Source organism: Salmo trutta, chromosome 15 (assembly GCF_901001165.1).
Source record: "Salmo trutta chromosome 15, fSalTru1.1, whole genome shotgun sequence".
Lineage (NCBI taxonomy): Eukaryota > Metazoa > Chordata > Actinopteri > Salmoniformes > Salmonidae > Salmo > Salmo trutta.
In genome coordinates, this window is record NC_042971.1 from 42,440,150 (window position 1) to 42,463,787 (window position 23,638).

General features: G+C 42.0%; 1 protein-coding gene across 1 annotated transcript in view; it reads right to left on the reverse strand.

Moving 5' to 3' along the window:
- rnf128a (ring finger protein 128a) overlaps positions 1-11,436 on the reverse strand; it is a 33,852-nt gene extending 22,416 nt beyond the window's left edge. The window contains exon 1 of the mRNA XM_029691613.1: positions 10,918-11,436. Within this exon, the coding sequence (XP_029547473.1) occupies positions 10,918-11,344 (427 nt within the window). The 5' untranslated portion in view covers positions 11,345-11,436. The remainder of the gene's footprint in view (positions 1-10,917) is intronic.
- Between the last annotated feature and the right edge of the window lie 12,202 nt (positions 11,437-23,638).

The window sequence follows — 23,638 nt, forward strand, 5'->3', positions numbered from 1 at the left end:
GTAGAATCATCTGGCCAAGTGCATAAAGTTGCCTCAGTGCTCACAACAAGCAACCTCTGACAAAAGTCCCTCTACTTCTATTTGTGGTGAAAATGATGAATCAGACTCCTTATCAATAGCAACAGCTCATGGTCCTCCTGGAATCAGAAGTTTTTTTGACTCAATGGATGAACGTAGTCAGAGAAATGCTGATGAATGTCTTGCTCGAGCTCTGTATGCAACTGGTTCACCTCTGATGCTCACAGGCAATGTGTATTGGAAGAGATTTCTGAATGTTCTTCGCCCAGCATACATCCCTCCAACCAGACATGCTTTATCTACTAATTTGCTGGATGCAGAGTTAAACAGAGTTCAAGTGAAGGTCAAGCAAATCATAGAGAAAGCAGACTGTATTGCAATCATCTCTGATGGGTGGTCGAATGTTCGTGGGCAAGGAATAATTAACTACATCATCTCCACCCCTCAACCAGTATTTTACAAGAGCACAGACACCAGGGACAACAGACACACCAGTCTCTACATTGCAGATGAGCAGAAGGCAGTCATCAATGACTTTGATCCACAGAAGGTATTTGCACTGGTGACAGACAATGCTGCAAACATGAAGGCTACTTGGTCAAAGTGGAGGAGTCCTACCCTCACATCACACCCATTGGCTGTGATGCTCATGCATTGAATCTGCTTCTCAAGAACATCATGGTACTGAAAACAATGGATACACTCTACAAGAGAGCTAAGGAAATGGTTAGGTATGTGAAGAGTCATCAAGTTATAGCAGCAATCTACCTCACCAAGCAAAGTGAGAAGAATAAGAGCATCACATTGAAGCTGCCCAGCAACATCCAACATCCTCTCCTGGAGGGGAATGAGTCTCTCCAGTACATGACAGGGTCCAAGCTTCCTGCCATCCAGGACCTCTCTATACCAGGCGGTGTCAGAGGAAGGCCCAAAAAATTGTCAAAGACTCCAGCCACCCTAGTCATAGATTGTTCTCTCTGCTACCGCACGGCAAGAGGTACCGGACCGCCAAGTCTAGGTCCAAAAGGCTTCTTAACAGCTTCTACCCCCAAGCCATAAGACTCCTGAACAGCTAATCAAATGGCTACCTGGACTATTTGCACCCCCCCACTCCCATTTTTTCACTGCTGCTACTCTGTTTATTATCCATGCATAGTCACTTTACCTCTACCTACATGTACATATTACGTCAATTCCCTCGACTAACCTGTGCCCCCGCTCATTGACTCTGTACCGGTACCCCCTGTATATAGCCTCGCTACTGTTATTTTATTGTTGCTCCTTAATGATGTTATTTTTCTATTTTTCTTTATTTTAATTTAGTATTTAATTTATTTATTTTTTACTTGTTTTATTTTATTTGATCTCATTTTAGCTGTGGCCAATGACCTTGAGCCTTCTTGAATGGGCACTTCTCATGGAAATCTATGACAGCACCCAAGGGGGCTTGAACTGCCTAGCTCTCCCTGTAGATTCTGCGGTGACGTAGTGTCCCCAATCGGTTACAGAACACCAGAGCCAATCATGGCACAACTAGAGAAGATTATCAACGCCTACGCTCTGTATTTTCCGCTGGCTGCCCCTTCATCACAAAAACTGATATGTGACATGAATTAATGCCAAAATAACATGCAATAACATTTATTTTTTGCTAAACAATTTGTAAGTCGCTCTGGATAAGAGCGTCTGCTAAATGACTTAAATGTAATGTTAAATGGCTCAAAACGGGTTGCCACAGGTCAGTAGTGGAAAGACATAGGAAGAAGACAGACCATGATACAGAAAGAGGTGGACCGTCTAATAAAGTTAGCTTAAAAAGGGCCAAGGTAGGAAGCAAGAGTAATGATGTGTCGGAGTGAAAAGTGGTGATAGTGTTTGATGAAACCACAGGGGCTCATTTACACCCTATCCGACTATATAATGCCGTAGCGTAGAGAAAGAGGTACACCACCGGTCAAAAGTTTTCGAACACCTACTCATTCAAGGGTTTGTCTTTATTTTTACTATTTTGCCATTTCAGTGCACTACATTTGTTTAAAAAATCTAAATATATTTTATATTTCAGATACTTCAAACAGCCACCCTTTGCCTTGATAACACCTTTGCACAATCTTGGCATTCTCTCAACCAGCTTCACCTGGAATGCTTTTCCAACAGTTTTGAAGGAGTTCCCACATGCTGAGCACTTGTTGGCTGCTTTTCCTTCACTCTGCATTCCGACTAATCCCAAACCATCTCAATTTGTTTGAGGTCGGGGGATTGTGAAGGCCAGGTCATCTGATGCAGCACTCCATCACTCTCCTTCTTGGTAAAATAGCCCTTACACAGCCTGGAGGTGTGTTGGGTCATTGTCCTGTTGAAAAACAAACGATAGTCCCACTAAGCCCAAACCTGATGGGATGGAGTATCGCTGCAGAATGCTGTGGTAGCCATGCTGGTTAAGTGTGCTTTGAATTCTAAATAAATCACAGACCGTATCACCAGCAAAGCACCTCCACACCATAACACCTTCTCCTCCATGCTTTACGGTTTGAAATACACATGCTGAGATCATCCGTTTAACCACACCACGTCTCACAAAGACACAGCGGTTGGAACCAAAAATCTCCAATTTGGACTCCAGACCAAAGGACAAATATTCACCGATCTAATGTCCATTGCTTGTGTATCTTGGCCCAAGCAAGTCTCTTCTTATTATTGGTGTCCTTTAGTAGTGGTTTCTTTGCAGAAATTTGACTATTTGGCCTGATTCACAATGTCTCCTCTGAACAGTTGATGTTGAGATCAGTCTGTTACTTGAACTCTGACGCATTTATTTGGGCTGCAATTTCTGAGGCTGGTAAATCTAATGAACTTATCCTCTGCAGCAGAGGTAACTCTGGGTTTTCTTTTCCTGTGGCGGTCCTCATGAGAGCCAGTTTCATCATAGCGCTTGATGGTTTTTGCGGCTGCACTTGAAGAAACTTTAGTTTATTGAAAAAGTTCTTGAAATTTCCCGTATTGACTGACCTTCATGTCTTAAAGTAATGGTGGACTGTCATTTTTTTTTTTTGCCTATTTGGGCTGTTCTTGACATAATACGGACTTGTTCTTTTACCAAATAGGGCTATCTTCTGTATACCACCCTACCTTGTCAGAACACAACTGATTGGCTTAAACGCTTTAAGAAGGAAAGAAATTCCACAAATTAACTTTTAACAAGGTACACCTGTTAATTGAAATGCAATCACGGTGGCTATTTGAAGAATCTCCAATATAAAATATAATTTGATTTGTTTAACACTTTTTTTTAGTTACTACATGATTCCATATGCGTTATTTCCTAGTTCTGATGTCTTCACTATTATTCTACAATGTAGAAAATAGTAAAAATAAAGAAAAACCCTTGAATAGGTGTGTCCAAACTTTTGACTGGTACTGTACCTCTACTGGTATGCAATCAAGCACTGGGGTTTTTCCAGACTGAAAGGATTTAATTGCCTCGAAGTTCCTACTCTGTAAGTTGGCCTTCACACAGGTCTTTCTGTACAATTTGTTAATTAAAAAAATCCTTACTGTTATCATTCAGTGGAGATGGAGGAGACTGAAAATAACAAAATCTGCTTAAAATATTTAGCTTCCTCATTCAAAATATAATTTGGTGTATCATGGATTACTCCATCATTTGTAATGAGTATCTGTAAATTATCTTTCGTAGCATTTCTATGTTGAAGGTTCAAGAAATGTTGCGCATTCACCATTTTCCATCCAGTTTGCTTTATTTTTGTATTAAATTAAACTTCACAATGCATTCATGAAAAGCAAAGCACAACCTAAATGTTTTTTCATATTTTATTATTATTCGCTGCCACCTGTAGCGCCAAAACCGTAAAAGCGACCAACACCAAAACTACTTTTAAACGTCCAGACTAGAGGTCGACCGATTATCATTTTTCAACGCCGATACCGATACCAATTATTCGAGGACCAAAAAAAGCTGATACCAATTAATCGGCCAATTTTTTACATTTATTTATTTGTAATAATGACAATTACAACAATACTGAATGAACACTTATTTTAACTTAATATAATACATCAATAAAATCAATTTAGCCTCAAATAAATAATTAAACATGTTCAATTTGGTTTAAATAATGCAAAAACAAAGTGTTGGAGAAGAAAGTAAAAGTGTCACGATCGTCGTAAGAACTGGACCAAGGCGCAGCGTACGTAGCGTTCCACATATTTATTATAAAGTGAAACTTCAGCACAAACAAAATAATAAAGAACAAACTAAACGTGACGTTCTGGAGTGCTCACATGCAACTGCACAAAAACAAAACAAGATCCCACCAAAACACAGTGGGGAAATGGCTGCCTAAATATGATCCCCAATCAGAGACAACGATAAACAGCTGCCTCTGATTGGGAACCATACCAGGCCAACATAGAAATAGAACAACCTAGATTACCCACCCTAGTTACACCCCGACCTAACCAACATAAAGAATAAAAGGCTCTCTATGGTCAGGGCGTGACAGTACCCCCCCCCCCCTCCCCCCAAAGGTGCGGACTCCGGCCGCAAAACATGACTCAATAGGGGAGGGGCATCTAGCGTTGGTGGCGGCTCTGGTGCAGGTCGTAACCCCCTCCCAGACCCCAGATCCGGCCATGGCGCCGGGCTGAACGTTGTGCCTGGACTGGGCACCGGTGCAGAAGAGGGCTCCGGCCCTGGAGCTGGGTTGGACGCCGTGCCTGGACTGGGCATCGGCGCAGAGGAAGGCTCCGGCCATGGAGCTGGGTTGAACGCCGCGCCCGGACTGCGCACTGGCGCAGGGGAACGTTCCGGCCTTGGAGCTGGGCTGGTCGCCGTGCCTAGACTGGGCACCGGCGCAAAGGAAGGCTCCTGCCATGGAGCGGGACTGGACTCCGTGCCTAGACTGGGCACCGGCGCAAAGGAGGGCTCCGGCCTGTGGACCGTCGTAGGAGATTCCGGACTGTGGACCGTCGTAGGAGGTTCCGGACTGTGGACCGTCGCAGGAGGTTCCGGACTGTGGACCGTCGCAGGAGGTTCCGGACTGTGGACCGTCGCCAGAAGCTCTGGACTGGGGACCTTCACCGGAAGCTCTGGACTGGGGACCGTTGCCGGAAGCTCTGGACTGGGGACCGTTGCCGGAAGCTCTGGACTGGGGACTGTCGCCGGAAGCTCTGGACTGGGGACCGTTGCCGGAAACTCTAGACTGTTGATGCGCACTGGAGGCCTCGTGCGTGGAGCTGGTACAGGTGGCACTGGACTGGTGACACGCACTTCAGGGCGAGTGCCGGGAGCAGGTACAGGACATGCCGGACTGGGGAGGTGCACTGGAGGCCTGATGCGTGGGACAGGCACAGGTTGCACCGGACTGGTGACACGCTCTTCAGGGCGAGTGCAAGGAGTTGGCACAGGACATACTGGGCTGTGGAGGCGCACTGGAGACCTGGTGCGTAGGGCCGGCACAAATCGTACCGGAACGATGACACACTTCGCACGGGGAGTGCGGGGAGCTGGCACAGGACGTACTGGGCTGTGGAGGCGCACTGGAGACTTGGTGCGTAGGGCCGCCACAAATTGTACCGGAACGATGACACATTTCGCACGGCGAGTGCGGGGAGCTGGCACAGGACATACTGGGCTGTGGAGGCGTACTGGAGACATGGCGCGTAGAGCCGGCACACATGGTACCGGACAAATGATACGCGCCTCAAGGTGAGTGCGGAGAGCTGGCACAGGACATACAAGGCTGTGGAGGCGTACTGGAGACCTGGTGCGTGGAGCTGGCACAGTTTTTACCAGACTGCTAGCACGCTCCTCAGGACGAGTACGGAGAGCTGACTCAGGTGGCATCAAACAGATAACACGCTCCTTAGGGCGAATGTCATGCATCATACACCAACACAACAACTCTCTCATTTCTCTCTCCTCCAATTTCGCCATCAACTCACTGACGGTCTCCAGACCCTCTGTTCACTCTCCTCCAATTTCTCCCTCTTCTCCCAGATTGGCTTTGGTTCGCTCCTCGGCTCCGCCGACCACCCCGTGTGCCCCCCCCCCCCCCCCCATTTTTTGGGGGGGGCTGTCCTTTGGGCTTTCCTTGTGGCTGTGAACCCCGGCGTCGTCGCTGTCCTCCCTTATCTCCTTGCGTCTGCTTCCAAGGAAGGCTTTCGTGTCCCTCCATGATTTCCTCCCACGTCCAGGATATCTTCTCCTCCTTGATCTCCTCCCAAGCCCAGGATACCTTCTCCTCCTGGGCATGCTGCTTGGTACTGTTGTGGTGGGATCTTCTGTCACGATCGTCGTAAGAACTGGACCAAGGGCAGCGTACGTAGCGTTCCACATCTTTATTATAAAGTGAAACTTCAGCACAAACAAAACAATAAACAACAAACGAAACGTGACGTTCTGGAGTGCTCACAGGCAACTACACAAAAACAAAACAAGATCCCACAAAACACAGTGGGGAAATGGCTGCCTAAATATGATCCCCCAATCAGAGACAACGATAAACAGCTGCCTCTGATTGGGAACCATACCAGGCCAACATAGAAATATAACAACCTAGATTACCCACCCTAGTCACACCCCAACCTAACCAACATAGAGAATAAAAGGCTCTCTATGGTCAGGGCGTAACAAAATGTGCAATATGTGCCATGTAAAAAAGCTAACGTTTAAGTTCCTTGCTCAGAACATGAGAACATATGAAAGCTGGTGGTTCCTTTTAACATGAGTATTCAATATTCCCAGGTAAGAAGTTTTAGGTTGTAGTTATTATAGGAATTATAGGACTATTTCTCTCTATACCATTTGTATTTCATATACCTTTGACTAATGGATGTTCTTATAGGCACTTTAGTATTGCCAGTGTAACAGTATAGCTTCCGTCCCTCTCCTCGCCCCTACCTGGGCTCGAACCAGGAACACATCGACAACAGCCACCCTCAAAGCATCGTTACCCATCGCTCCACAAAAGCCGCGGCCCTTGCAGAGCAAGGGGAACAACTACTCCAAGTCTCAGAGCGAGTGACGTCATCGATTGAAACACTATTAGCGCGCACCCCGCTAACTAGCTGGCCATTTCACATTGGTTACACCAGCCTAATCTCGGGAGTTGATAGGCTTGAAGTCATAAACAGCTCAATGCTTGAAGCACAGCGAAGAGCTGCTGGCAAACGCACGAAAGTGCTGTTTGAATGAATGCTTATGAGCCTGCTGCTGCCTACCATCGCTCAGTCAGACTGCTCTATCAAATATCAAATCATAGACTTAATTATAACATAATAACACACAGAAATACGAGCATTTGGTCATTAATATGGTCGAATCCGGAAACTATCATTTAGAAAACAAAACGTTTATTCTTTCAGTGAAATACGGAACCGTTACGTATTTTATCTAACGGGTGGCATCCCTAAGTCTAAATATTGCTGTTACATTGTACAAACTTCAATGTTATGGCATAATTATGTACAATTCTGGCAAATTAATTACGGTCTTTGTTAGGAATAAATGGACTTCACACAGTTCGCAACGAGCCAGGCGGCCCAAACTGCTGCATATACCCTGACTGCTTGCACGGAACGCAAGAGAAGTGACACAATTTCCCAAATTATAAGAAATTCATGTTAGCAGGCAATATTAACTAAATATGCAGGTTTAAAAATATATACTTGTGTATTGATTTTAAAGAAAGGCATTGATGTTTATGGTTAGGTACACATTGGTGCAATGACAGTGCTAAATCATCACCCATTTGGCGAAGTAGGCTGTGATTCGATGAGAAATTAACAGGCACCGCATCGATTATATGCAACGCAGGACACGCTAGATAAACTAGTATTATCATCAACCATGTGTAGTTAACTAGTGATTATGTTAAGATTGATTGTTTTTCATAAGATAAGTTTAATGCTAGCTAGCAACTTACCTTGGCTTCTTGCTGCCCTCGCGTAACAGGTAGTCAGCCTGCCACGCAGGCTCCTCGTGGAGTGCAATGTAAGGCAGGTGGTTAGAGCGTTGGACTAGTAACCGGAAGGTTGCAAAAACGAATCCCCGAGGTGACAAGGTAAAAATCTATCGTTCTGCCCCTGAACAAGGCAGTTAACCCACCGTTCCTAGGCCATCATTGAAAATAAGAATGTGTTCTTAACTGATTTGCCAAGTTAAATAAAGGTGTACAATTCCCCCCCCCCCCCCCCCCCCCCCCCCCCCAATCGGCCGCAATTGGTGTCCAAAACTACCGATTTCCGATTGTAATGAAAACTTGAAATCGACCCTAATTAATCAGCCATTACGATTAATCGGTCGACCTCTAGTCCAGACCGCCACTGGTCAGCGTGCTTGAATTTTTCTTGTTGTTGATACTACTAATACTTTTTACACTACAACCATATTTGGGACTCATTTCAGTAAATTGGTCGTATGTCGCACGTCACTACTTCCCAGGAGAGGTATTTGAATGTAAACATTTATCTTTGATCAAAATGATTTTTTCCAGATGCCTTCTGAAACATGTGAACTTTCATGTGCCTTAATAACAAACGTGCATGCCATCTGTAAATACAAATTTAATTGTTAAATTACGAGCCTAATTGGATTAGCCACGGAAAAAGACAGGAACATTCCCGCTAGCCATGATTGGCTGAGATAAAGGATGGGCTAGACATGCTGAGAGATGAGTTTGGATTGGTCTGCCATGCTTCTGTCTATAACATGAGCTGCTCAGTATGTCTAGGTAATCCTTTCTAACGTGGCTTTTTTGAAAGATATCACGAAGAACTGCAAAAGTGTTGCTAATGCTCTCCACTTTCAACAACTTAATCCGATGATGAGGCAATCCCTGATTTTAGGTAGAAACATTTTCATTGAACCAGACGTTGTAGAGTCTTCTAAAACGGCGATCAACAGTGTTGTTGTCACGGAAGAAGTTGACCGAGTTTTGAAATCAGTGGAATGCCCGGTCGAAGCAGAATATGATAGTTAAGGAGATGGAGAAAATAATGCTGTTTGATTAAAACACCTGTCTCCGGATTACATCTTAAAACTAAAGGCAGCCATGGCATCCGTGACAGAGAGAGAGAAGCGTTCAGCCATGTATATGGGTAAGAGTGTCTAGCTAGCTACATTTTCAGATATTATACATTTCTAATTTTGTCAAAGTCGTTTTCATTGCAATTTAAAGTGTACTGTTAGCTAGCTAGCTAACATTCGCTGGCTGGCTCGCTAGCTAACGTTACGTGTATGATCTGTGTAGTAATATTATTTGTATCTCAGAAAGCAATTTGCATTGCTAGTTAGCTAGCTAGCTAACATTAGCTCTAACATTGAACCTAGTTGGTCAGCTTTAGCTACCTGCAGATTCATGCATGGTTGTAAAGTTATGAGTTGGGATTATGGTTCATTGTTTAGCTAGCTAACTAGCTACATTTCTAAACAAAAGACTCCACTATACAAGTAACCATTTCACTGTACCGTTAACACCTTCTGTATCCTGTGCATGTGAGAAATAAACATATTTTATTTGATATAGTGTGTGTTTACCAGAGACAATAATGTGAAGAACAACATGACCTGCACCAAAGTCAAATTAGGATATAACGTTAGGTCAACGAGACAATGCCCTGCTTTTATTTTGTCACACTCACAATCGTTAGCTATATTTTGTAATTAGCTTGCCATTAACTTTTAAATAATACTATTGTTGTGAGTTCATTTTCCTGTAACTTCAGCATATTTGTATTGATTATTAAGACGTCAGCTATGATATGGTCATTATTTGAACTACCTAGCCAGCTAACTTAACGTTAGCTAGCTAACAAGCCAGAAATGAACCAAAACATTGTTTATAAAGTTACTTTTAGTTGCCTGGTTTGCTAGACTGACATACACTAAATTCATTTTTAAACGGATGGGTTTATTGGTGTTAAAATACAACAGTAAAGCTATTTTGGACCACCAGGCTGCTGATGTCATGCAGTCTGTCGTATTTGGGTTTATACTTTTTTTATAACGATCACGACAAGTTTGATAACAGACAACAATAGATGTCACTGCGACTGTCTACAGACATGTGTATAATGTAGACGTATTATAAAACAGTCTTTAGTCTTGAAATCTTTGGTTGTTTATTACACTACCGTACTCACTCTGTTAAGCACATGGCCTCACATATGAATCCTTGAAGAGATTGGTGGGGTTTAGGCTTAAGAGGGTGCGAACGACGCTGAATGGGCGTAGACCAGTGGTTCCCGAACTTCTATAGTCCCGTACCCCTTCAAACATTCGACCTCCAGCTGCGTACCACCTCTAGCACCAGGGTCAGCGCACTCTCAAATGTTGTTTTTTGCCATCATTGTAAGCCTGCCATACACATACTGTACGATACATTTATTAAACATAAGAATGAGTGTGAGTTTTTGTCACAACCCGGCTTGTGGGACATGACAAAGAGCACGTATAGGACCAGGGCACAAATAATAATATTATAATAATCAATCATTTTGCTCTTTATTTAGCAATCTTACATATAAAACCTTATTTGTTCATCAAAAATGGTGAATAACTCACCACAGGTTAATGTGAAGGGTGTGCTTGAAAGGATGCACATAACTCTTCAATGTTGGGTTGTATTGGAGTCTCAGTCTTAAATCATTTCCCACACACAGTCTGAGCCTGCATTTAGTTTTCATCCTAGTGAGTGCCGAGAATCCACTCTCACATAGGTACGTGGTTGCAAATGTGCATCAGTGTCACCACATTTAATTCAGTTTTAATTCAGTAAATGGCCTTTTCTAGTTAGTTATTAAGCTTGCAATTCTGTAAGGAATAGAAAAACAAAAAGGCTGAAGCACTACCAATTGGAAGGTAACCGAATCACTCACCATGGTGCACCATGGGGGTTACCTCGTCGCCTGTACCAGGAAGGTTGTAAATAACCACACCAGTGGCTCCATTTTCAGCAGCAGTCTTGATCTTCTCAGCGAAGGTGCAGTTCCCCCTCTGAATAAGGGCGATCCACAGCTCTGAGCTGTTAAAGCCTATCTGGAGACCACAGGCTAAGGGATCTGAATTAGGGAGAATCACCTTTCCAGAAGCCGAGGTGACAGAAGAGTGGAGCCCATATAATCCACACTCACAGCTCTGTAACACCGTTTGGTTGTCACTTGTGTTAAAGTAACGCGTTTGAACGATAGCTTTCGTAAATACCATGTTCGCCCCAGCATGTTGAGCAGTTATCAGGCAGAGCAATGTGAAAAATCCCAAGCCGAATCCATGTGCGCCTTTCTTCTCTATTTTCCTCTCAAACATACTCGCAACTCCTGTAGTTCAGTCGAGTCCCGTCTTCCTGATCAACGGCTGCCTGGAGCGCTGTACTCTAGGGCAGTAAACTGATACCTCCCTTCCCTGTAACATAAACCAAGTCTACGTCAGTTGTGGTTTCTCTTATCTCAGTGGACCTTGCTCACTAGCTTTAAGTCCAGGTTTACCTGTGAGTGTTAGCCTGTTGATTTGACACATGCTTTTGTTTGCAATATTGCAGTGTTGTATTCCAACACATGATCTGTCTTCATTAGTTTCAGGCCAGTGTGCTATTAAAAGTGTATAGGGGGAAATGTTCTAGCAGGATTTAAAATGAGCAGTGTCAACAAACGCATTAAATGTCAATACAATTCTGCTGCCATAAAAGTGCACAAGATAATATGTGATACCGTAGGCTTAAAACACAGATCTAGCAAAATAACTTTGGCAATTCCTTTGTACATATTTGCAGCAGCATCACAAATTGAAAAGTTAATCCCAATGTGAAACCAGTTTAGGTGGTTTACTCTAAACATTTGAGCCATAAACTATATCCTCTTTTTCAGGATGTTTACTCAACTATTCTACCTTCTGTATAGTTCTATGTACTTTTTCCAGAGCCCATGTAGCTGGTCTTTATGCTGTGGCATAAGGAAACGTTAAGCATGTGCATATGGAAAACGAGTTGACATAAATATTGAAGTAAAAACCCCTGCAATTTTTTTTAATCCTCTTTAAAATGTGATTATTTTATTTAATGGTTTAATTATACTGAAAGTAAAATTCCATCCTGAAACTATATTTTGTTATTCATTTCATTAGTCCATTGTTGATATAGTCCCGAAATGTTTTGCATGTCAGCAATAAAATATTCAAGATATATAACTTTAAAAATACAGAAATACTGCCGGTATGATTCATGCCTGCTGTATTTCTGTATTTTGGAAGTTATATATCTTACACTTGATTGCTGACATGCAGCTCAAAACAGCTGAATATGGATTTTAAAGAACTGATTGGGTCTCTGCTTGACACCAACAAACGCCCCATAATATCTGGCTCTGTGCCCACCCTAAATCGTGGCATTATACGTTTCATGAGACTTTTAGCCCTCCATAATTGGCTATGAGACTATTCCAGCTCTGTATAACATTTATTGACAGTTGTGATACCTTCTGGAAACAACGCTTGTTTCATAAGGAGGATGAGCCTTATAAGGCTGCGTTGAGAAAATGACTTATCAATGACCCAAGCCCAGCTCAGTTAATCCCTACCATTGTGTCACTGAGTTGTCATAATGCTTCAGAAAATATAAATTTTCCCAGGGGCATTGGAAGACACAATGTAAGTAACCTAATTGATGTCCCTCTAACTGCCCCGAATGCCCCTGCTGGTTCTGCAACTATTGTATGCTGTAATCATTTGCCTATGAACCAGAGTTATACTGTTAGCATTGAGGCGGTGTGCCCTAGCAGGAAGTCCACTGTGTGCAGCTCACCCTGCACTAACATAAATCACATGAGCATGTCTACTTCTGCTTCGCTTCCCAGTAAAGCGATGAAAACAATCAAGCATCCCAGAAAAGTTCCAAAAATAGCCCACATTAACATACAGTTGAAGTCGGAAGTTTACATACACTTAGGTTGGAGTCATTAAAACTCGTTTTTCAACCACTCCAAAAATTTCTTGTTAACAAACTAGTTTTGACAAGTTGGTTAGGACATCTACTGTGTGCATGACACAATAATTTTCACAACAATTGTTTACAGACAGATTATTTCACTTATAATTCACTGCATCACAATTCAAGTGGGTTAGAAGATGACATACACTAAGTTGACTGTGCCTTTAAACAGCTTGAAAAATTCCAGAAAATGATGTTATGGCTTTAGAAGCTTCTGATAGGCTAATTGACATAATTTGAGTCAGCCTTCCCTGTGGCTCAGTTGGTAGAGCATGGTGTTTGCAATGCCAGCATGGTGTGTGCAACGCCAGGGTTGTGGGTTCGATTCCCACGGGGGGCCAGTACAAAAACAAAAAAAAATGCTTGAAATGTATGCATTCACTGGATAAGAGTGTCTGCTAAATGACTAAAAATATATTTTTTTAAATAATTGGAGGTGTACCTGCGGATGTATTTGTCACAGGGGTTGTGAAATGGAGACCAAGACGCAGCGTGGACAGCGGTCATTTTCAATATTTTAATGAAGACACATAACGACCAACACAGTCCCGTCAGGTACACTTAGACTAAACGGAAAACATACTACCCACAACCCCAAAGGAAAAACAGGCTGCCTAAGTATGGCCTCCAATCAGAGACAACGAAAGACACCTGCCTCTGATTGGAAACCATACCCGGCCGAACATGAAAACCAACACATAGAAATAGACAACTAGAACAAACCCACATAGAAACAGAAAAATACAAAATACATACAAAACAAACCCCCCTGCCACGCCCTGATCATTCTACTATGGCAAATTACCTCTTTCACTTGTCAGGACGTGACAGTATTTCAAAGGCCTACCTTCAAATTCAGTGCCTCTTTGCTTGACATCATGGGAAAATCAAAAGAAATCAGCCAAGACCTCAGAAAAAATTATTGTAGACCTCCACAAGTCTGGTTCATCCTTGGGAGCAATTTCCAAACGCCTGAAGGTACCACGTTCATCTGTACAAACAATAGTTCGCAAGTATAAACACCATGGGACCACACAGCCGTCATACCGCTCAGGAAGGAGATGCTTTCTGTCTCCTAGAGATGAACGTACTTTGCTGCGAAAGTGCAAATCAATCCCAGAACAACAGCAAAGGACCTTGTGAAGATGCTGGAGGAAACAGGTACAAAGGTATGTATATCCACAGTAAAACGAGTCCTATATCGACATAACCTGAAAGGCCGATCAGTAAGGAACAAGCCACTGCTCCAAAACCGCCATAAAAAAAGCCAGACTACGGTTTTCAACTGCACATGGGGACAAAGATTGTACTTTTTGGAGAAATGTCCTCTGGTCTGATGAAACAAAAATAGAACTGTTTGGCCATAATGACCACCGTTATGTTTGGAGGAAAAAGGGGAGGCTTGCAAGCCGAAGAACACCATCCCAACCGTGAAGCACGGGGGTGGCAGCATCATGTTGTGGGTGTGCTTTGCTGCAGGAGGGTCTGGTGGACTTCACAAAATAGATGGCATCATGAGGAAGTAAAGTTATGTGGATATATTGAAGCAACATCTCAAGACATTAGTCAGGAAGTTAAATCTTGGTCGCAAATGGGTCTTCCAAATGGACAATGACCCCAAGCATACTTCCAAAGTTGTGGCAAAATGGCTTGAGGACAACAAAGTCAAGGTATTGGAGTGGCCATCACAAAGCCCTGACCTCAGTCCCATAGAACATTTGTGGGCAGAACTGAAAAAGCATGTGCGAGCAAGGAGGCCTACAAACCTGACTCAGTTACACAAGCTCTGTCAGGAGGAATGGGCCAACATTCACCCAACTTATTGTGGGAAGCTTGTGGAAGGCTACCCGAAACGTTTGCCACAAGTTAAACAATTTAAAGGCAATGCTACCAAATACTAATTGAGTGTATGTAAACTTGTGACCCACTGGGAATGTGATGAAAGAAATAAAAGCTGAAATAAATAATTCCCTCTACTATTATTCTGACATGTCACGTTCTTAAAATAAAGTGGTGATCCTAACTGACCTAAGACAGGGAATTTTTACTAGGATTAAATATCAGGAATTGTGAAAAAACTGAGTTTAAATGTATTTGGCTAAGGTGTATATAGACTTCCGAATTCAACTGTATAAGAACTGTGTAAGAAGTAACTGTTCAAGAAACAAAGTTCATGAAATCAAAAATGTACTAGTAACAGATGACATTCATATTCTGACAATCTCAGAAACTCACTTAGATAATACCTTTGATGATAGTGGTAGCAATACGTTTACAACATCTACAGAAAAGACAGAAATGCCAAAGGTGGAGGTGTTTATATTCAGAACCACATTCCTGTAAAGCTTAGAGAGGATCTCATGTTAAATACTGTTGAAGTGATATGGTTATAGGTTCATCTGCCTCACTTAAAGCCTATTCTAGTGGGAAGCTGCTATACCAAGTGCTAACAGTCAGTATCTGGATAACATGTGTGAAATGTTTGATAATGTATGTGATATCAACAGAGAGGTACATTTTCTGTGTGATTTAAATATTGACTGGCTTTCATCAGGCTGCCCACTCAAGAGAACTTCAAACTGTAACCAGTGCCTGCAACCTGGTTCAGGTTATCAGTCAACCTACCAGGGTGGTTACAAACAGCATAGGAATGAAATCATCAACATTTATTGTTCACATCTTTACTAATGCTGCAGAAATGAGCTTTAAAGCAGTATCCAAATCCAGCGCATGTAGTGATCACAATATAGTAGCCATATCTAGGAAAACCAAAGTTCCAAAGCCTGGGCCTAATATAGTGTATAAGAGGTCATAGAATACATTTTGTAGCGATTCCTATGTTGTTGCTGTGAAGAATATTTGTTGGTCTGTGGTGTGTAATGAAGAGCAACCAAACGCTGCACTTAACACATTTATGAAATTGCTTATTCCAGTTACTAATTAGCAGTGGTGTAAAGTACTTCAGTAAAAATACTTGAAAATACTACTTTAGTCTGTACTTTACTATTTATATTTTTGACAACTTATACTCCACTACATTCCTAAAGAAATTAATGTACTTTTTACTCCATACATTTTCCCTGACACCCAAAAGTACTCATTACATTTTGAATGCTTAACAGGACAGGAAAATGATCCAATTCACGCACTTATCAAGAGAACATCCCTGGTCATCCCTACTGCCTCTGATCTGGCGGACTCAGTGTGTTGGAGTGTGCCCCTGACTATCCATAAAATAAAAAAACAAGAAAATGGTGCCGTCTGGTTTGCCTAATATAAGGATTTTGAAATGATTTATACTTTTACTTTTGATACTTAAGTATATTTTTTAAATAACATTTACTTTTGATACTTAAGTATATTTAAAATCAAATACTTTTAGACTTTTACTCAAGTAGTATTTTACTGGGTGACTTTCACTTTTACTTGAGTCATTCTCTTATCTTTACTTTTACTCAAGTTTGGCAATTGGGTACTTTTTCCACCACTGCTAATATGCATGCACCCATTAAGAAAATGACTGTAAAAACTGGTTTCACTTTGGATCGATGAGGAATTGAAAATGTTTATGGTTGAGAGGGATGAGGCTAAAGGAATGGCAAATAAGTCTGGCTGCAGAACCGATTGGTAAATGTACTGCAAATTGAGAAATCATGTGACTAAACTGAATAAAAAGAAGAAACTATACTATGAAACAAAGACAAATGACAGAATGATAGTAAAAAGCTTTGGAGCACCTTAAATGAAATTTTGGGCAGAAAGGCAAACTCTGCTCCATCATTCATTGAATCAGATGGCTCATTCATTACAAAACCCAGTGATATTGCCAATTACTTTAATGATTTTTTTCATTGGCAATATTAGCAAACTTAGGCATGACATGTCATAAACAAATGCTGACACTACACTAGTATAACTGATCAAATTATGAAAGACAAGCATTGTACATTTTGAATTCTCTACCGGGGTCTGACAACTTGGATGGAAAATTACTGAGGATAATAGCAAAAAATATTGCCACTCCTCTTTGCCATATCTTCAATCTAAGCCTACTAGAAAATATGTGCCCTCTGGCCTGGAGGGAAGCAAAAGTAATACCGCTACCCAAGAATAGTAAAGCCCCCTTTACTGGCTCAAATAGCCTTTGGAAAAAATGGTGTTTGACCAGATACAATGCTATTTCACTGTAAACAAATTGAAGAGACTTTCAGCATGCTTATAGGGAAGGACATTCAACAAGCACTTACACAAATGAATAATGATTGACTGAGAGAAATTGATGATAAAAAGATTGTGGGAGCTGTTTTGACATTATCTGCTGATGGAAAAACGTCTGTGTTATGGCTTTACACCCCCTGCTATATTGTAGATAAAGAGGTACCTGTCAAACAGAACACGGAGGGTGTTCTTTAATGGAAGCCTCCAACATAATCCAGGTAGAATCAGGAATTCCCCTGGGCAGCTGTCTAGGCCCCTTGCTTTTTCAATCTTTACTAATGACATGCCACTGGCCTTGAGTAAAGCCAGTGTGGCTATGAATGTGGATGACTCAACACTATACACATCAGCTACTACAGCGAGTGAAATCACTGCAACACTTAACAAAGAGCTGCAGTTAGTTTCAGAACGGGTGGCAATGAATAAAAAACTAAGAGCATTGTATTTGGGAACACACTAAATGTATTGGGTAAATGAAATGAAATGTAATATTTTTAACTGTATATAAATGTCTTAATGTTGCTGGACCCCTGCTTCATTGGCAGCAGCTAATAGGGATCCTTAATAAATACAAAACATTTTGGGACTATATCAACAATGGACTAATGAAACAAAAACCAAAAGTTTTCCTTTTTCTCCAGATACTCAAACCCCCAGTTTAAAAAAAGAGAAAATTGCCACAAACAATATCTACAAAAATATTTCCAGAATTGAACAATAAAACATGACTGCCTAATCATGTTAACAAAGAACAAATTAATTTCAGACATATTGTGGTCCAATATATTATCCAAAGCGATGTTTGTCATTCTATACACCTTGGTGATGAGAACCTCTTCTTTCTCTCCTCCCAGATGACAGAGGTCAAGGATACACACAAAATGAGTGTCTTTCAGTTCAGCAGCAGTTGACAAAATCTCTTCTGAAAGAACAAAAAAGAAAAACCAGCATACACAAATTAAAAAATATTTAAAGTAACTGTTAAAATCTCACTTTTAAAAGTTGATAAACTGTTAACTCCATACCCAAATAATGTTGTTGACGCATCCTATACTCATATGTGTCCAAAGCATAAATTGGAGAAAAAAACACCTCAAAAACCCCACCTCAACCTTGTATCTCAAACAGACCGTTTCAAAAATGCTTGCCATTTCCTCAGAGGATGATGTCATCCTCCTGTGGAAGATGAGCTGGCCAATCAGTGGTCTACTTGCAGTAATATTTTTAATGACCGCTATACACCATTCTGTTGTTGGGGTACGCCAACACCATTCTAATACATAAAATCTGCCTTCTAACATCCTTTATTACACTTTTTCTGGAAGGAAAACTATTCTACTCTGATATAGGTCATACTTCATAGAAATCTGGAAACACTGGACAGTTACTTTAAGTTGTAGAAACATTATGCATACAGCCCTCCTGAATACAGTGTCTACATTTTACATAATTAATAAATCAATGCTTAATATTATGTGTAGACAGAATGTACCATGAAAATCATGTTTGATTTGACCCTGCACTGTACCATGTAATCAATACTCAGTCTAACCTCAGGAATGGACAGCATATTTTCCATAACTGCTCTCTTAAGTGGACTCTTGAGTTTTAAAGTTGAAAGCCCCACTTGAAGGTCAACATTAGGAAATGTGATATTGTAAATATGCTTGTGAGCAGGTCATGAACCACGAATAGTTGTCGGCTTGAAAATAGCCAGGGTCTTCCGCCTCAGCTAAAAGCAGTACCCCATGACTGGCTCCCAGTGGTGTGTCTTTAACCTCCCCTCCTGTCCCCCTCTACCCGGTGTGTTACTGGGTTCAGGGAGAGCAGCTTCACTCAGGCTCAGGGGGTCTGCGAGAGGGCAGAGGAAGCCTGCAGACAGGCAAGACAGAAGTGTGTTGTCATGGGGGTCTTGAGGCAGACCTAAGGACCTGCGGTCCCCAGATGGCATCACAGGAACAAAAGCAGCATTGATGGCCATCCACTGGTTTATAGTGAGAGAGAGAGAGAGACATGGTAGTGTGTGCAACTTCTGTACTCACAAGCAATACAGTGAGTATAACATACAAAATTACACATTCATGCATGTCCTATTTTAACAAAGGGAAATGTATAATGAATCAAATCAAATTATTTTAAGTGTATTTAAAATCGTATACAATCAACACATTTTAGAGTAAAGCAATGAAAGAAGTAAAAGCAAACAAGCAATAAAATATTCATAAAACAAGAACACTAAGGATGTATAAAACAAAATCCCTGATTAACTCGAGTCAAATGAAAGAAATGCAAATAAATGATGAACATGAGCTCTACATTACCAAAAATTGTGGTTTTATAGTATCCTTTGCAGGCTACTGGTGAGAAGGTGTCTGTGGTTTGCACTAGCATCCACCTGGCAGCATGGAGGTTACTCTGCTGCAGCAGAAGGGTCTTGTCGACAAATCTGAATATCTGAGAAAGGCACTCTGGGTAAACACAACTAGAATGTAAATGGGTCAATGGTTTGACGTGCATATTTTGGTGTCCGAATGAATATTTTCCAAAAATCAACAACCAATATATACACATTTTATGTTATGAAACTATGCTCCTTCTCTTTTACTTTGTCCTAAAAGAGTTAATGGTTAGATGTGAAAAAATGGTCAATTTTTCATTCTGTGCACCTGTCCAAAAAAAAAATAATACTATCTATATAAGTGTTAATAAAACATCTTAAATCATAACAAAACTGTAAAAAGATTATTCTGCCATGATTTTCTAATGGTCAACTGCACTACTACTTTTATATGGGTAAGACAGTTTAGGCAGAAAGGTTTTAAATACATTTGTCTGGAAAATTAGCCTTCATGATTATCATTCGGTGCAACTGACATAAAGTCACCATTTTGGATCAAATCACATGATGATTCTAGTGACAATATGTGACATCATTAAGATGCCTGTGAGGCACCCTTTGGTTTAGAAGAAATGTTAAGAAGTCGCTCGTAAATGTTTAATAAGTTCACTCTTCCACTCCCTGTCATGTTTTACCCCCCCAGAAAACGCTAAAAAACAATAAAAATGTTGAATTATCTGAAAAGCTTGTATTTTATTTTGATACTCAAGATGCATACTTAAGGTAAAAGTCAAGTTCTCACATGGGTGCACAAGCAGTTGCCTGTAAAACATGTTTACGTGTGTCACAGATTTCTTCGTCGTCAGACGATATAGCGAAATCATCGTCGGAGAAAGTGGACCAATACGCAGCGGGTTGCGTGTTCAACATCATATTTATTAAAGGACGTTGACCACGGAAAAACAAGAAATGCATACAATACGACAGGAGACAGTTTCGCAGGCTATACCTAGCAGTGCAAAAAACAACTACCCACGAAACACAAAGACAAACACACCCTACTATATAGGACTCCCAATCAAAGGCAACTCAACATACCTGCCTTCAATTGGGAGTCCAACCCCAATTAACTATACATAGAAAAACAACCCTAGAACCTATACCAACCTCTAACACACTCCACTACACCACACACAAAACCCCATAATACAAAACAAATATACCTCTGCCACGTCCTGACCAAATATAATACAACTAATACCTAAATATTGGTCAGGACGTGACAATGTGAGAAAAATCATACGGTACAGCCAAAATTATCATTCGTAGTCACCAGAATTTCCAGTTGCACCATATGACTAAACAGTTATACTGAATGATATCAATCTCCTTGTCTTAAGTTATCTATTCATCCATTTTTTTTATTGTACACAGAAATACATAATATGATTTACTTTTAAGTAAAAACAATTTTTTGAAGGATAAGGGTGTTTTATGTCTGTGTTGTACCGTTTTATAGTCTGCACATCATGCAGCTAATACTGAAAATATGTGTAAGTAAAAAACTACTATCCTATTAATCTAGATATACATCTTATGTGTGTGCAAAGTGTTGCTACAATTAAGTTGCATTTGCTGAGACGGAGGAGACATCAGAGACATCAAATAGGCCTATATATCTCCTGACAACAGTAGAAGAGGGAGACAACTGTTGAGGAGAATGTATACACACATTTTGTGAAAGTGGCTCAACCTGGATCCCTTAAGGACCTGAAAGAGATCTTCAACCAAAATCAAGATGCTCCAGCAAAGCACCAGTTCAACTGGATCGACCAAGTAGAGAACTGTAGATATCTGAAAGAAAGTCTCACAGAGGAAGAGGTGGTCGTTCACATAGATTTCTCTGAGAACTTTGCATGTAAATTGGCCACAGAAATCCAGGCGTTCCACTTTGGGGGAAGTAAACAGCAGGCTACGATCCATACAAGTGATGTGTACACATCAGAGGGAAGCCAGTCCTACACCACAATATCTGACTCCCTTAGACATGATGAGAGAGCGCTATGGGCTCACCTGGAGCCTATCCTAAGAGATGTAAAAAACAAGAATCCACAAATCGTGACACTCCACATGATGAGTGATGGCCCGGTTACCCAATACAGAAACAAGAAGAATATGTACCTACTCAGCACTCATATATCTACTGATTCAAACAAATCACCTGGAACTTTTCTGAAAAGATCCATGGGAAGGGGTCACCAGATGGCATGGGCGGGGCTGTGAAACGTTGTGCGGACAAACACGTTCAACGGGGGGAGGATGTGCAGACTACAAAGGAGCCATTCAAACTACTCGAGAAGAGTGGATCGAGCATAAAGTTATTTTGGATTGCAGATGTCACTAAATATGACAAAGCCGTGCCCAACAACCTCGCTGGAGTCAAAGGAACCATGAAATTGCACCAGGTCACCTCCACAGAGGCACGGAAAATAAAACACTGAAGTATCTTGCTTCTGTAGCAGACCAAGCATCTGCAACATCTGTTTCAGTCCTGTGGAAGTGAACTTCAATGAAGACCACTATCAGGAGAACACCATCACTGATGTACAGCAAGATGAAGCTATGGCCAAGTCAACACTAACTAAAAGTCTAGGCAGATTTGTCATTGTCAGCTATGAACACTGCCCCTTTGCAGTGGCGCATATTCATGGACGCAAAGGGAAGCCAGGCTTCCTCAAATATTTGACCAAAAAAATATACATTTATAATATATATATACTGCTCAAAAAAATAAAGGGAACACTTAAACAACACAATGTAACTTCAAGTCAATCACACTTCTGTGAAATCAAACTGTCCACTTAGGAAGCAACACTGATTGACAATAAATTTCACATGCTGTTGTGCAAATGGAATAGACAACAGGTGGAAATTATAGGCAATAAGCAAGACACCCCCAATAAAGGAGTGGTTCTGCAGGTGGGGACCACAGACCACTTCTCAGTTCCTATGCTTCCTGGCTGATGTTTTGGTCACTTTGAATGCTGGCGGTGCTGTCACTCTAGTGGTAGCATGAGACGGAGTCTACAACCCACACAAGTGGCTCAGGTAGTGCAGCTCATCCAGGATGGCACATCAATGCGAGCTGTGGCAAGAAGGTTTGCTGTGTCTGTCAGAGTAGTGTCCAGAGCATGGAGGCGCTACCAGGAGACAGGCCAGTACATCAGGACACGTGGAGGAGGCCGTAGGAGGGCAACAACCCAGCAGCAGGACCGCTACCTCCGCCTTTGTGCAAGGAGGAGCAGGAGGAGCACTGCCAGAGCCCTGCAAAATGACCTCCAGCAGGCCACAAATGTGCATGTGTCTGCTCAAACGGTCAGAAACAGACTCCATGAGGGTGGTATGAGGGCCCGACGTCCACAGGTGGGGGTTGTGCTTACAGCCCAACACCGTGCAGGACGTTTGGCATTTGCCAGAGAACACCAAGATCCGCAAATTCGCCACTGGCGCCCTGTGCTCTTCACAGATGAAAGCAGGTTCACACTGAGCACGTGACAGACGTGACAGAGTCTGGAGACACCGTGGAGGACGTTCTGCTGCCTGCAACATCCTCCAGCATGACCGGTTTGGCGGTGGGTCAGTCATGGTGTGATGGTGGCATTTCTTTGGGGGCCGCACAGCCCTCCATGTGCTCGCCAGAGGTAGCCTGACTGCCATTAGGTACCGAGATGAGATCCTCAGACCCCTTGTGAGACCATATGCTGGTGCGGTTGGCCCTGGGTTCCTCCTAATGCAAGACAATGCTAGACCTCATGTGGCTGGAGTGTGTCAGCAGTTCCTGCAAGAGGAAGGCATTGATGCTATGGACTGGCCCGCCCGTTCCCCAGACCTGAATCCAATTGAGCACATCTGGGACATCATGTCTCGCTCCATCCACAAATGCCACGTTGCACCACAGACTGTCCAGGAGTTGGCTGATGCTTTAGTCCAGGTCTGGGAGGAGATCCCTCAGGAGCATGCCCAGGCATTGTAGGGAGGTCATACAGGCACGTGGAGGCCACAC